Source organism: Coregonus lavaretus (genome assembly GCF_964263955.1).
Source record: "Coregonus lavaretus genome assembly, chromosome: 35".
NCBI classification, from domain to species: domain Eukaryota; kingdom Metazoa; phylum Chordata; class Actinopteri; order Salmoniformes; family Salmonidae; genus Coregonus; species Coregonus lavaretus.
In genome coordinates, this window is record NC_140022.1 from 11,304,769 (window position 1) to 11,319,146 (window position 14,378).

Here is a 14,378-nt window from a genome sequence, read left to right on the forward strand (position 1 = left end):
CCGTGAAGTGCGTGTGTGCAATTACTCAATTCTCATTTCGCCCTTGCACTCCTTCTAAACAAAGCTATTTTTATTTTTTTACTTTGGCAAAGGGTAAAGTTGACAAAACTTAGTCCACTCTGTTCATAACAGATTTTTCTTTTGGGAACAGAAAACTGTATTGAGATCAAATGTTTCATCAATGAGAAAATGTGCAGAATGTCAGCCAAAATCCATCTCGCTCCATCTTCCCCCACTGCAGGCCACTGGGCTTCCTCTCATCACCTGTGTTTCGAAGCAGAGGCTCACTGGTTCAGGCCCAGTATGGGGAACTCGGACAGTGGAGGAAGCTAAGTTGTTAGCAGCACACTGACCCCCATTACAGAGGGAGCTTTTATTGTGGGGGAAAGGATGTAACCTATTTTCTAAAGGGTATATTTAAGAAATATGGCCAGAGGGGGTATGGTATATGGCCAATATACCACGGCTAAGGGCTGTTCTTAAGCACGATGCAGCGCTGAGTGCCTGGATACAGCCCTTAGCCGTGGTATATTGGCCATATATGTACTCCTGAGTGGCGCAGTGGTCTAAGGCACTGTATCGCAGTGCTAACTGTGCCACTAGAGATCCTGGTTCGAATCCAGGCTCTGTCGCAGCCGGCCGCGACCGGGAGACTCATGGGCGGCGCACAATTGGCCCAGCGTCGTCCAGGGTAGGGGAGGGAATGGCCGGCAGGGATGTAGCTCAGTTGATAGAGCATGGCGTTTGCAATGCCAGGGTTGTGGGTTAGATTCCCACGGGGGCCAGTATAAAAAAAATATATATATATATGTATTCACTAACTATAAGAGCGTCTGCTAAATGACTGTAATGTAAATATATCACAAACCCCCGAGGTGCCTTATTGCTATTATAAACTGTTTACCAGCATAATTAGCATTTCTGGTCATACCCGTGGTATACGGTCTGCTATACCACAGCTTTCAGCCAATCAGCATTCAAGACTCCCGGTTCATAATCATGTTTATAACATGTTTATTAAAGGACGATGGTCCAGTTCAGTTTTAACTATCATAGGTAGATGTTTATACACAATTTATGCATTGTAAATACTTTGTGTGCATGTAAAGTCAGGGTCTACAGATCATTTTCTAAAACTGCTATACAGAGAGCACCCCTTCCCTCGGACCAGAGATATTGGTGATGAAACTATCCCAATAATAAAACGCTGGACAACAATACATGTCATGGAGCAGTGCTTTATTCACATCATGAAGATAACTCTTCGGCACAGATTATACATCTTTCTTTCAAGTTCTTTATTTTGTGGGATTGTCCTCAGCAATTCTGCTGCGAGTACTGACGTCTCGTAGGGACATAATTTCCCACCTATCAGGTGTAAGGAGAACTCTCGAGACAACTCCACAGGTAGCCAGTCCGATGGAACGTCAATGTCACAAGATTCTATAATGCCATTCTTGATGTCCATGTTTAGAGTTGCATTGCAGATAGACATGTCATCTTTCAACTTAAAAGTCGTACAGATACTGAACTTAGGAGTTCTTCCAAATGTCCACTCCCATGCCAGCAGTTCATGGGCCATTCTTTGGATACCAGGCAAGGACAGCTCATCACTTGGGTCCACAAGTGTTACAGGGCTGCTGAAACCAAACTCTGTGTTGTACTGGGATGCCACTGAATCCATGATAGTGTCACAGTCCAACGTCGGGTCCTCATCCAGCAGGTTTTTCACAGGGGATGGCACGCTTTGCGTTGCATTGCTCTTGATACCCTGGCAGGTCGGTTTCAGCACCGCGGACAGCAGTGCCCTGTCGACAGAACACAGCAGAGTGCAGTGGTGGTAAGCTGCTGTCCTTCCCAATTTAGCAGCGGTTCCTGAAATCTTGTGGTGGCCATTCAGCAAGATGTCAAACCTCTCTGTTGCACGTACATCCAGGTCTGGCCTGAGTGCTTTCAAAGCACTTGTCACGACTTGGAGATTCCTGTGACGGTCATAGTTTTTCTTAGACGTGAAGAAAGTCAAATTGACATTTCCTAAATCGTGGAATACAGTCCCGCCCCCACTGCGTCGCCTGGCGAGCGGTATCCCTTTCTGTCTCATGACCTGAAGGTTGCACTCTTGCCACGGGTTCTGATGTCTCCCTATCACCACCACTGGGGCATTACTCCATAACAATAGTATACTCCGGTTTTGGAGATCAACATGATCGTGTATCCAGTCCTCTAATGCTAAGTTTTCAAATATGTCTGTTGACAAAGATTTGAGGATCAGTCCTGACTTACCAGTCTCGTCAATGACAGCTGACAATGTGCTCTTGTCTCGAGCCCATCGAAAACAGGCTTGGGATTTTGCGCACAAATTCGAGAATGTCCTTAAAATCATCGCGCCTCTATCTGTCGTTTCTTCTGTGCATCTGAAAAGAGTTAATCACTTTTGTGCAATTAAACTTTTCAAATAAATGAATGGAAACGTTTTCAGATCCAATGAGTTTGTCCACACACACTTCCGCTGTTTTTCCTCGTATTTTCTTGACGGCACAATTTATTTACCCTTGTTGTAACACTGCCACCTGCTGTGCTGGAGTGATATCCACTCCTCTATTGCTCAAGTGATTTTAGATGCCGGTCTTTCATCGCCACCCAGCGGTATAATTTGTATTTTGAGTCAAATAGGATTTACTAGGTCCTGAGGGGCAGGGTTGGTTTTAAAATATTATTTTTGGCTGATCTTGCAAAAATCAACAAACTCACAGGCTAACACTTGCCCCTCTGCAAAAGCAGCCACAAAAGGCTCACTATATGGAAGTATAATGTACTGCAGAGGGACAAAAGGTAGGCTCCCACAAAACAGATTGACAGTGCAATGAGCAATGCAGTCAAATCAACAATTCTGATGCCTACTACTTTTGCATTTATAATTGGATTTACACTAGGCTAACATTATCTTTTGCTAACATTATCAGCACGTGTTGTCAGTGTGTGGTGAAGTACCGGGTACGCTGCGTTGTCAAGGTAATGGACGCACGCCATGAAGAAAGGGCCTTTGCTGATTGGCTTGCATCTCGAATTCCGATCAAATCCTAACATCTGATTGGTCAGAACGTTTATCTCATATGAAAAGCGGTTTAGGAGCCATTCTAGCTTTACAACTGCAAACCCCAGTGATTTATCCAGATTACCACACGTAACTGCTTGCTCGCTAAAGCTATAACTATTACACCCATAAAAGTAAGTCGAAGATCTCGCTCTCAACCATGTTTTGTTTTTGTTTACATCTGATGTGTTACTTAGACAAGCAGAAGCTTTAGCCAAATTCTATTTAAATGTTTAGCGAGCAATCTAGCCATAATAAAATCAGTCTAGCTTTCGACAATTCAAGGCTAGCGCGTTAGCAAGGTTGCTGTGATTTAGAAGACACTACTTTGCAAACTAGCTACCTTTTGAAATGCAATGCAGTGCTGTTTATATTACATGAATAGATCAGTAGCTAGATTAAAATCACCTGTTCGTCAAATAAGGAACTTTAATGCAATGTTTTGGTTAGCAAGGACCAAGGTCAAGTTTGGAAAAAGCCTGGTTACCATGACAACGTTTACTGTTTAGAACAGTGGCCATAAATCAGACACTGTTGTTCGTTTTTATCTTATTTTATTCATTTTCACCTAATCCCCATTGCCCTTCCTGTGTCAGGCTGCAGAGGTTAGTGTGGCTGGTGTGCAGGCTGAGGAGGTGCAGCTTCAGCAGGGGGTGAGGGGAGGAGAGGAGAGGAGAGGAGAGGGGGGAGGAGGAGGAGGAGGTGGAGGAGCTGTCTTTGGGGAACCAGCAGGAGCCAGACCATATCAATACACCAGCTCAGCTGCAGGAAGAGGAGGACCAGCAGGGCCCTACACTGGAGACAACAAAGGACCACACACACACAGCAGGCAGAGGTAGGCTTGAGACCATACAGTATGCCAAAGAGGGGATGCGATGTGAATACTGAACACAATGGATGAGTGAATGTATGAATGAATCAATGCAAGATTTTTTGGGTCTGGTTTTGTAGAGCATCATCGAAAACCTGCAGAGGAAGATCACTTCACTAAAGGGCGCTATCACCAAAGTGACACCTGTAAGACCACGACTGAAACCACTAAATTGCGTACTAATTCAACAGGCATAAAGAAAATAGTATAATCAATAGCCTACATTTACCATCCAACCTGGCTTCTGGGTTCTGGGCTATGTATCAGGATAGCGAGTCGGCAGACACTGAACCAATAGAACTTGAGACCCAGCTGAATCCCACAGTAGAGCAGAATCAGGACCAGGACCTGCAGGCCTTACTGGACCAGTTGCACCAGGAGAGAGACAGTCTGAACAGACTGGTGCAGAAGCTCAGCCTCACAGGTGAGTTACTCTGGGGCTGGACTGAGTGAATGTATAGCGTTTTGGGAGGAAACGCTTCACTTATACATTTAGAACACTGAAGATGGTGGAACAAATGCCTAATTACAATTCAAGTTAATATTAGAGGGTAGTGGAGAATGTGATGCCAGAATGTGATTGAACATTGTTGGCTGTTCTACAGAGAGAGAGCAGGTCCTGTACACAGAGCCAAGCGGCAGGGGGAAGCGTGGCTCTCGTCTGGACAGCTTCTTGCGGAGCGTGGAGGAGGAGAGGGACTACTACAGACAGGAAGCAGACAGCCTGAGGAGGATGCTGAGGGGCAGGTGCTCCTGTAGCCCCTGTCGGGGGCACCTCCAGAGCCGCAGCCCCACCCGTCAGCCCCCTGTCAAGGTAAAGGAATGTCTGTCTAATATTCACTTGAAATGTAATTAGGCATTTGTTCCTCCATCTTCAGTGTTCTAAATGTATAAGTGAAGCGTTTCCTCCCAAAACGCTATATATCAATTTTCAGAAATGTTGGTAAATGAGCTTTTATTGTTTAAAGAAATGTTTGGTGTGTTTTTTCACTCTCTAATCATGGCATGGGGTTGTTCAATGACAGACATGTATTTTTTAAAAATCTATTACTTGATGGTTTCATTTCAGAGAGATAATAATAATGTTTTTTTGCTAAATGCTATAGATCCAGCTCACTCTCAGAGACATAAGTAGTACTGCTAGGTTTTACACAGTCAAATGGAATAAATAACTACATTTTGAATAAAGAACTGTAGAAATGATACATTTGTGACATCAATATAAAACAAATATAAAAAATAATAATGTAATTCAGTAATATGAGATCTGTATGTAAAACATTTACATTTGACATTTTAGTCATTTTGCAGATGCTCTTATCCAGAGTGAATTACAGTAAGTGCATTCATCTTAAGATAGCTAGGTGAGACAACCACATATCACAGTCAAAAATACAGGATACGAACATTCCATTCCAGCTAAACAATATAACGTAGCTCAGCTGGTAGAGCACGGCGCTTATAACGCCAAGGTAGTGGGTTCGATCCCCGGGACCACCCATACACAAAAAAAATAAAATAATGTATGCACGCATGACTGTAAGTCGCTTTGGATAAAAGCGTCTGCTAAATGGCATATTATTATTATTATTATTTTAAAAAACAAACATTTTCATACACATCTAAAATCTATGAATTAAACAACTGAGAACAGTAATATTTTACACACACATGAAGGTACCCATAATCAATCATTTCTGATGAAAAAATACAAATATGAAATATTGGTGGATATAGCGTTTTGGAAATAAACTCTTCAAATACGACTTTTTCCGGATTAATAAAAAAAAATGAATTTCTGACCAATGTCTCCTGGACTGCTAGCCCTTTGTCATGATACTAATGTAACAGCTGATGTACTCTTTTGAAATTTGACATCATGTCTTGTTCCCTTATGTTGGGCAGGGGGGCAGCTATGACTCTGAGCTGATGAGGGTCTTGAGAGAGCGGGACGAGATGCAGAACATGCTTGATAAGTATGAGCGCCACCTGTCAGAGATCCAGGCCAACGTGAAAGTTCTGACTGCCGACAGAGACAAGACCAGCATGCACTACCAGCAGGCTAGTGCCATTCTTAAAGGAAAAGTTAACGCCAACAAAACACATTTTGTCAGCACGTTTTCTTAGCTCAGTTCCAAATGAATGGGAAATCATTTTGCGGGTAACAATCCCATTCCTCATTAGGCCCAGCAGGAGATAGCGTCGCTGCGTCGCGAGGTGCTGAAATCCAAGTCGTCGCGCGCAGCTAAGAGCAGTGTCACCGTGTCAGCTCAGAGCATCCTGAAGCGCGTGGAGGCGGAGAGAGACGTGGCCACGGTCGACCTCCACCGAATGAGCACAGAGAGGGACAGTCTGAGGGAGAGACTCAAGGTCAGCGTGTTAACCAGATTGGATAATAATCTACTTCTGAGTGTTCCAGCATGGCCATCTATTGACTACCAATGAAAGTGTGTGTGTGTGTCCTGCTGAGAGAAAGTGTCTATATGTGTGTTGCGTGTTGTCAGATCTCTCAGGAGACAGCCATCAGTGAGAGGGCTCATCTGGAGCAGAGGGTGGAGGACCTGCAGACAGCCATTCTCACTGTGAGGAGGAGGAGAAAACCACAATGACTAGAACAGACACAGTCTTTAAATGTCCTCCGTTTGAAATGGAATGTTCATGCTGCTAATTGCAATTCATGGCGATGCTCCTTGCTGTAGCTGGAGCATGAGCGAGGGGACCAGAAGAGCCGTCTTGCCCTGATGAGGGAGTCCATGATGGGGCTTGAGGAGGAGGTCCACACCCTGGGCAGGAAGCTGACCGCTGCTGAGGACGAACACAGCAGGACCAGGAACGAGTGTGTCATGCTGAGGTAAGCCAGGAACCAGCACTGATGTATGAAGTCATGTGGTTGGGGAGTCACTTCCTGCATCAGCCACATACTTGGCATGTGTGGGAACTGTTACTTCTATAGCGTCCATTTAATCCCTTTTATAGCATCATTTGAAGTGTGTGCGCGCACGTGTGTGTGTGTTCAGACTGTCCAACGGTGAGACACAGAACGCCCTGAGTGACAGCCAGCGCAGACTGACCTCCCGCATCGGAGAACTACAGAACTCCCAGGAGAGGAACAAACTGCTGGACGAGAAGAACGGTGAGGAGACAAGGTCTGTGTGTGTGTGTGTGTGTGCGTTCATCCATTCTTGTGTGTGTGTGTGTGTGTGTGTGTGTGTGTGCGCTCATCCATTCTTGTGTGTGTGTGTAATAACGCTATTCCAGATAACCTTACCACACTGAGCCTTATCTGTTGTGTCAGACTCTCTACTGAGGCAGGTGTCTGGTCTAAGAGAGGAGGTGAGCGGTCTACAGTCCACCATCACTGACCTGGACCAGAGGAGAGACTCCCTGCAGGAGCAGCTGGAGAACAAGACTGACCTCCTCAATTCAGCCCACAACCAGCTGGACGACAAAGTAATCAACTGAACACTAACAACACACACAGCCAATTGTACCAGAATACCTGCCAGCATACCTACCAGCCACTATGTTTAGGAAGTTGAAATGTCCACTTGGATATCACCTCATGAGATGTGACACATTAGTCTAATATCAGTTATTGAGTGATGGTCTCTTTGTTGCCATGTTTTTTCTTCAGGAGAAAACCATCAGGAATCTGAGGTTGACCATTGAGGATCTGGAGACATCAGCAGAGTGAGTCTGAGTTGTCCAGTACCACAAAGCTTCACACAGCAGCATCAGATGCCAAGTCACCCTACCAAGGTTCACTCAGAGACACATATGGATTGCACCACCTGTATAAGTTAACCTCTAAACTCTGACCCCTGGCTGTGACCTCTCTGTTCCCCAGGAGTGTTCGTGAGGCGCTGGCAGGGCGGGAGCGGGAGCTGGAGGCTTTGAGGAGGAGGCTGGGGGATGCGGGGGAGGAGCTGGGGGCTTTGGCCAAGGTGAAGGATGCCACCCTAAGGGAGAATGCTCAGCTCCGAGAGGAACTGGACAAGAGCCGTCTCAACAACCAGGTCAGATACAGCACTCTCTGACCAAACCAGGGTCAGGATTATCATTTTTAAACTTTGAAATTATCAACCTTTTAGGATTCTTAATATTTAGGGAGGATGGTATGTAGCCTGGTTGCTGTCTCTGTTCAGCTATTACATTCCACTCCTTGTACTCCGTGTCATTTGCCAAATGACAGGAGTGGCAAGGAGTGGAATGTTAGCTAAAAAGACTGGTACCCAGACTAGATGGCATTGGCTCATGGTCCAGAATAGTTTTTCATCCCAGGTGATTGGCTAGGGCAAACAGTAGTAGAAAACACACATATTATTCATGATATACCAAACCGCATGGCCATTATCTCTTTAGAATCTCACAAACACTTTGTACAATCTAGTTTGTTTTGCTGTCCAGGCCCTGGAGCTGAAGTCTGAGGACTCTGCCCAGGAGGTGCAGGAGCTGCAGAGGAAGGTACAGGACTATGTGTCTGACGTCTCCCGCATCGAGAACCTGCTGTCCACCAAGGTAACCTCTGCTGGCACTGTGAATGGATGATATTTCTATCTGTGATCTGTTAGTTATGTCTTGTCGAACAAACAATCACTCATCCAGAACAGCTATGGCTGCGTTTACACAGGCAGCCCAATTCTGATATTTAGCCCAAATATTGGCAAAAAAGCTGATCTGATTGGTCAAAATACCTATTAGTGAAAAAATAATCAGAATAGGGCTGCCTGTGTAAACGCAGCCTTTGAGTTTCAGATCGATTCCTATTTGAAAATCTTTATTTTTTTCTTTCCTCCTTGTGCTTACTATAAGCGGCAATCAACGTTTTCAGACTGGAGTTGGGTAGGGATTGATAGTCAAGACCTTTTAACTTGTACTGTTTCATTGTGGAGCTAAATAAATAATTCAAATGTGTGTGTGTGTGTGTGTGTGTATGTCCACCAGGAGCGGGAGTGCAGGGAGCACCAGGAGGCTCGGCGGCGTGGCTCGGCCCAGGCCGAGAGCTGGGAGGGGCAGGCGCGGCAGGCGGAGGGGAGCATCAGCGAGCTGAGGCTGGAGCTGATGACCTCGGACACGGAGAGACGCAGACTCAGGGAGAAGGTGGAGGCTCTGGAGGCCAGTCTGCAGGAGGTCGGTCCACCCTCACTGTCTCTATCATTAGGGATTATCACTGGGCACACACTGGGTCTTATTCATTAGGCACCAAACGGACTGAAACAGGGTGGGACAACCTGAAGTTGGCCAATAACAAAAGCTCATTTTAGTTTTATGTGTAAAAGGTTTCGCAACATGTTAACATGTTGTGCGTAATGAACACGACCCTGGACCCCTATAGTTGTGTGTATCCTAGGCGTTGTCTGCAGAGCGGAGCTGCAGCAGCCAGGTGTCCCAGCTCAACAGGAGTCTGCTGCACACTGAGGAGGAGCTGAGACAGGCCCAGGGGGAACACACCGCCACTCAGACTGACCTGGAGAAGACCAGGGAGCTCTGTGTCAAACTGGACGCCAGCAAGGAGGCTGTGAGTCATGGAGGGGATGGTGTGTGTGCGCATATGTCAGGATGTTTATGTTTGTGTGTGTGTATGTTAACAGTACACTGTGTGTGTGCTTGTAGGTGCAGTGTGAGCTGGATGCGTACCGCTCGGAGTTGGAGCTGCTCAGGAAGCAGCTGTCCAGTGAGCGTCTGAGCATGAAGAGCCTGGAGTCCATGCTGGTGGCCACCAGGGAGAAGGAGCTACACCGACAGCTCAGCTCCCAGGAGAGACACACTGAGATCCAGCTGCTCAGGGACAAACTCACCGCGGCCGACAGCAAGGCGTAAGCAGACACTTGGTCGCTGTTGGAAGGGTTTCTGATTTGTTTGTCTGTTTTGACAGCTTCCCTCTTTGTTTCTCTCCCTCTTTCTCTTTCATCTATCCATCTCCAACTCAATTTCCATTTCTCTCTCTCTCTCTCTCTCTCTCTCTCTCTCTCTCTCTCTCTCTCTCTCTCTCTCTCTCTCTCTCTCTCTCTCTCTCTCTCTCTCTCTCTCTCTCTCTCTCTCTCTCTCTCTCTCTCTCTCTCTCTCTCTCTCAGGAGCTCTCAGAGTAGGGAGGTGGCTACATTGAGTACTCGTTCGGCACAGCTAGAGGCTGAACTGACATGACCAAGAGAAAGCTATCCACTGAGCGGTTTGAGAGGTCTGTCTGCCTCTATGTCTGTCTCTAGTTGCTTGTCGTAAAGGCTGCTTGTGCTTTACTCTCTCTCTCTCTCTCTCTCTCTCTCTCTCTCTCTCTCTCTCTCTCTCTCTCTCTCTCCCCCCTCTCGCTCTCTCTCTCTCTCTCTCTCTCTCTCTCTCTCTCTCTCTCTCTCTCTCTCTCTCTCTCTCTCTCTCTCTCTCTCTCTCTCTCGTAGGAGAGGCAGTGCAGGAGCTGCGTCGTCAGGGTCTGTCATCATCGTCCTCTGGTCTGCATCCCTCCTCCCCTCACCAGCGTCGCTCCCTCAGCCCCAGCAGGCCCCTGTGGTCACCCAGACCACCTGTCCAGAGAGAGATCCCCAGAGAGGTGGGGCCCCTCCCTGAACACCTCACATTGAATACAACACACATATATTTCTACATCTCACCATGTGTGTGTGTGTGTGTGTATGTGTGTGTGTGTGTGTGTGTGTGGTGACAGGAGCCTGGGGTTCAAGGACCTCTACGACTGAACAGATCTCCCTCAGGAGGAAAGACAACCCAACCTTCTCTCTAGTCCTCACCATGCTATGACGTCATTCTTCAACTCAAACCCTGTGATGTCATGATCCGCGTGAGGACCTCAGGTTCAGAACAACACTCCTAGACCGAAAATAGAACAAGTGTTATCTCAAATGTATGTTTTATTAAATTTCACAAATGAACTGACATCACTGTGTTTGGTTGTGTGTATTTTATCTGTGAATTGAGTGAACGTTCAGTATATTTTTTATGAAGATTTGATTAAAATGAAACACAGCTAAAAGAGGGAAATTATGTTATTTCATAATGTATTCTATTTTTAGTAAATTGTCTGAGAGAAGTGCTTTAATAAAAATAATAATTTTCGTTCTGGTTTACTTTTCAGTCATAAGTTAGTTGAACCTTGCAGAATGGTAGGCTACATGTTCAACTGGCCACTCAGTCTCTACCCCTGGGCTGCTTTGTTCTCTAAATCAGAGATGGGAAACTGGTGGTCCGCACAGCCCCTCTTTTGTAGGACCGCGGATCAATTGACAAATGTGTTATTTTTATTTATTTTAGACGGGGTCTCAACTTAATGTTGAGAGCTAGAAAAGTAGAAATTTGGTTGTGCTTCAGCAGTTGTTCTCTTGTTATGTCAGTCACTGACAGTCACTCAATAAGCCCATGTCAGCCAAAAAAATTTTTGATTGGTAAGTTAGTCTAGCCATCTAAACTTATAGTAATCATGGTCGAATTATCAACCGGGGGCCCCCATTGATATTGTTATTCCCTCTCACTCAGATTTCATATTAAATAGGGCTATTATATCTCCCCACCCTATGGCAAAGTTAATAGAATTGCAGGACATTAGCTGTAAAACTGCTCATTTTTCTCTCCGCCCCATTGCATAATGAGTAGAATTTCATGTAATTAGTTAGAACATTTCTAAATCTTCTCTCTGCCAAATGGAAAAATGTGTAGAATTGCTGCAAACTTGCTTTAAAACTGCAACATTTTCTCTACGCCCCATGGCAAAATGTGTAGGAGAACAGGGCCACCTTCAGCCTAAAAATAGGAAAGCCCTGAAGAGGGAAGGTGAACGGAAAGAGAGGGAGAGAGAGAGAGAGAGAACAGTGAAAATACACAGTGTTGTGTACCAGCTAGTTATACTTGTGGGGCTGTTCTGTAGAAATTGGTGTGTGTGTGTGTGTGTGTGTGTGTGTGTGTGTGTGTGTGTGTGCATGCATGTGTGTCTAGTTTCATGGAGTGACTAGCCGTGTGCCAGGTGTGTTCATGTCATAACACTCCTGTTCTGTCTCAGAGGTAGGTTGGGTAGGCTGAATGGCTGGGTCCCGCCCAGGGTAATGACTATCCAAAGGTTGCTACCAGGCTGCTGCCTGACTACAGGATGCAGGAGAGCAGAGTTTCTAGCGCAGGGTTCCCCAACTGGCGGCCCGCTGGCTGAATTTGGCCCGTGGGTGATTTGATTTGTCCCTCCCAAGTTTTCTGAACAATTTTTTTCATGTATTTTATTTTATTGTTGGATTAATTTTGGAAATCTGTTCTGAAGAATTCCTACGCATAATAGAGAGACACAGTATATGGGATCATATAGAAATGTAAGCAAGGTTTGAAATGATTATGTTTTAGTCAAATATTAGATATGTTTGGGCTTCTTGCGGTCAATTTGCAGTCTAACAATTATTTGTAATTGTGTTCCGGACCCCTGACCATATGCTCAAGAAAAAATTGTCTAGCTGCTGAATCCAGTTGATGATGTCTGTTCTAGCGGGTCTCTAGAATGGCAGAAATCATCTACTGTCAAGGGCTGAGGTAAGTGTGGTGTGGGAGTCAGGCGCAGGACACCGAAGCTTAGTCCAACAAAGTTTACTTGTGCAACACAAGGCAAAAATACAATACACGGCCTCAACAAAAACAGGCGAGCGATTACGCAAACTGTGCTTAAACCTCAAAACAACAAACAGAGCAAACACGCAGCACTAACAGACAGGTGAATAACAACACACAAACTAACCAACACAAGACAGGCAACTTATAGGACACATCATCAGACACAAACGGACACAGGTGCAATAGACAGACAAAAGCAATCAACCAACGAAACATCTAACGGTGGCAGCTAGTACTCCGGGGACGGCGAACGCCGAAGCCTGCCCGAGCAAGGAGGAGGAGCAGCCTCGGCAGAATCCGTGACAGTACCCCCCCCTTGACGCGCGGCTCCAGCCGTGCGCCGACCCTGGCCTCGGGGACGACCAGGAGGACGCGGAGCCGGGCGCGTGGGATGACCCCGGTGGAACTCGGTCAGGAGAGATGGATCTGGGATATCCGTCCTAGGCACCCAGCACCGTTCCTCCGGACCGTACCCCTCCCACTCCACGAGATACTGGAGACCCCCCGTCCGACGTCTCGAGTCCAAGATGGTCCTGACCGTGTACGCCGGAGCTCCCTCGATGTCCAGAGGGGGCGGAGGGGTCTCTCCTATCTCACTTTCCTGGAGTGGACCAGCTACCACCAGCCTGAAAAGAGACACATGGAACGAGGGGTTAATATTCTTATAATCAATAGGCAGTTGTAACCTGTAACACACCTCGTTCAATCTCCTCAGGACTTTAAAAGGCCCCACAAACCGCCGACCCAGCTTCCGGCAGGGCAGGCGGAGGGGCAGGTTTCGAGTCGAGAGCCAGACTCGATCTCCCGGTGCGTACACCGGACCCTCACTGCGGTGGCGATCGGCGCTCGCCTTCTGTCGACGGATGGCCCGCTGCAGATGGAAATGAGCAGCGTTCCACGTCTCCTCCGAGCGCCGAATCCATTCGTCCACCGCAGGGGCCTCGATCTGGCTCTCGTGCCATGGTGCCAGAACCGGCTGATACCCCAACACACACTGGAAAGGGGTTAGATTAGTGGAGGAGTGGCGGAGAGAGTTCTGTGCCATCTCTGCCCAGGGGATATATCTTGACCACTCCTCCGGCCGGCCCTGGCAATAGGACCTCAGAAACCTACCCACATCCTGGTTGACTCGTTCTACCTGCCCATTGCTCTCTGGGTGGTAACCCGAGGTAAGGCTCACCGAGACCCCCAAGCGTTCCATGAACGCCCCCCAGACTCTGGAGGTGAACTTAAATTAGGCGGTCACGAACATCGAGCGGAACGTACGTCCGCCCCACCGGACACTCTGGGGGAGTAGGGTCGGTACGCAGTGCCCGCTCGATCTCCGCATCGACCTCCCACACCACCGGAGCCACCAGACAAGACTCCGGCAGTATGGGAGTAGGCTCAATGGACCTCTCCTCTGTGTCTCATACCGCCGAGACAGGGCGTCTGCCTTACCGTTCTGGGACCCTGGGATGTATGTGATCTTAAAAACAAACCGGGTCAGGAACATGTTCCACCTAGCCTGACGAGGGTTCAATCTCCTAGCTGCCCGGATGTACTCCAGGTTACGGTGGTCAGTCAGAATGAGGAAAGGGTGTTGAGCCCCCTCAAGCCAATGCCTCCACACCTTTAGGGCCTGGACTACAGCTAACAGCTCCCTGTCCCCTACGTCATAATTACGCTCCGCCGAGCTGAGCTTCTTAGAATAGAACGCACAGGGGCGGAGTTTAGGTGGCGTGCCGGACCGTTGCGACAGGACTGCCCCAATACCAGCCTCGGACGCGTCTACCTCAACTTGGAATGGTAAAGCGGGGTCCGGATGCGCCAGCACCGGGGCCG

General features: G+C 47.2%; 1 protein-coding gene and 1 pseudogene across 2 annotated transcripts; one reads left to right on the forward strand and one right to left on the reverse strand.

Annotated features, from left to right (window-relative positions):
* Positions 1-1,243: 1,243 nt before the first annotated feature.
* Positions 1,244-2,456, reverse strand: LOC311109645 (lipoyl amidotransferase LIPT1, mitochondrial-like; the record flags this gene model as incomplete). Its single annotated transcript, XM_084152598.1, has 1 exon — positions 1,244-2,456. Exon 1 carries the CDS (start codon positions 2,381-2,383, stop codon positions 1,244-1,246), a length of 1,140 nt encoding a protein of 379 aa, XP_084008724.1. The 5' UTR covers positions 2,384-2,456.
* Positions 2,457-4,223: 1,767 nt separating this feature from the next.
* Positions 4,224-10,945, forward strand: LOC311109685 (centrosomal protein of 135 kDa-like; annotated as a pseudogene). Its single transcript has 17 exons — positions 4,224-4,389; positions 4,571-4,779; positions 5,871-6,026; positions 6,150-6,335; positions 6,470-6,547; positions 6,665-6,816; positions 6,983-7,098; positions 7,261-7,415; positions 7,600-7,655; positions 7,813-7,981; positions 8,373-8,483; positions 8,910-9,095; positions 9,316-9,483; positions 9,579-9,781; positions 10,040-10,159; positions 10,372-10,506; positions 10,621-10,945. The product of its transcript is annotated as a centrosomal protein of 135 kDa-like (transcript).
* Positions 10,946-14,378: the final 3,433 nt, after the last annotated feature.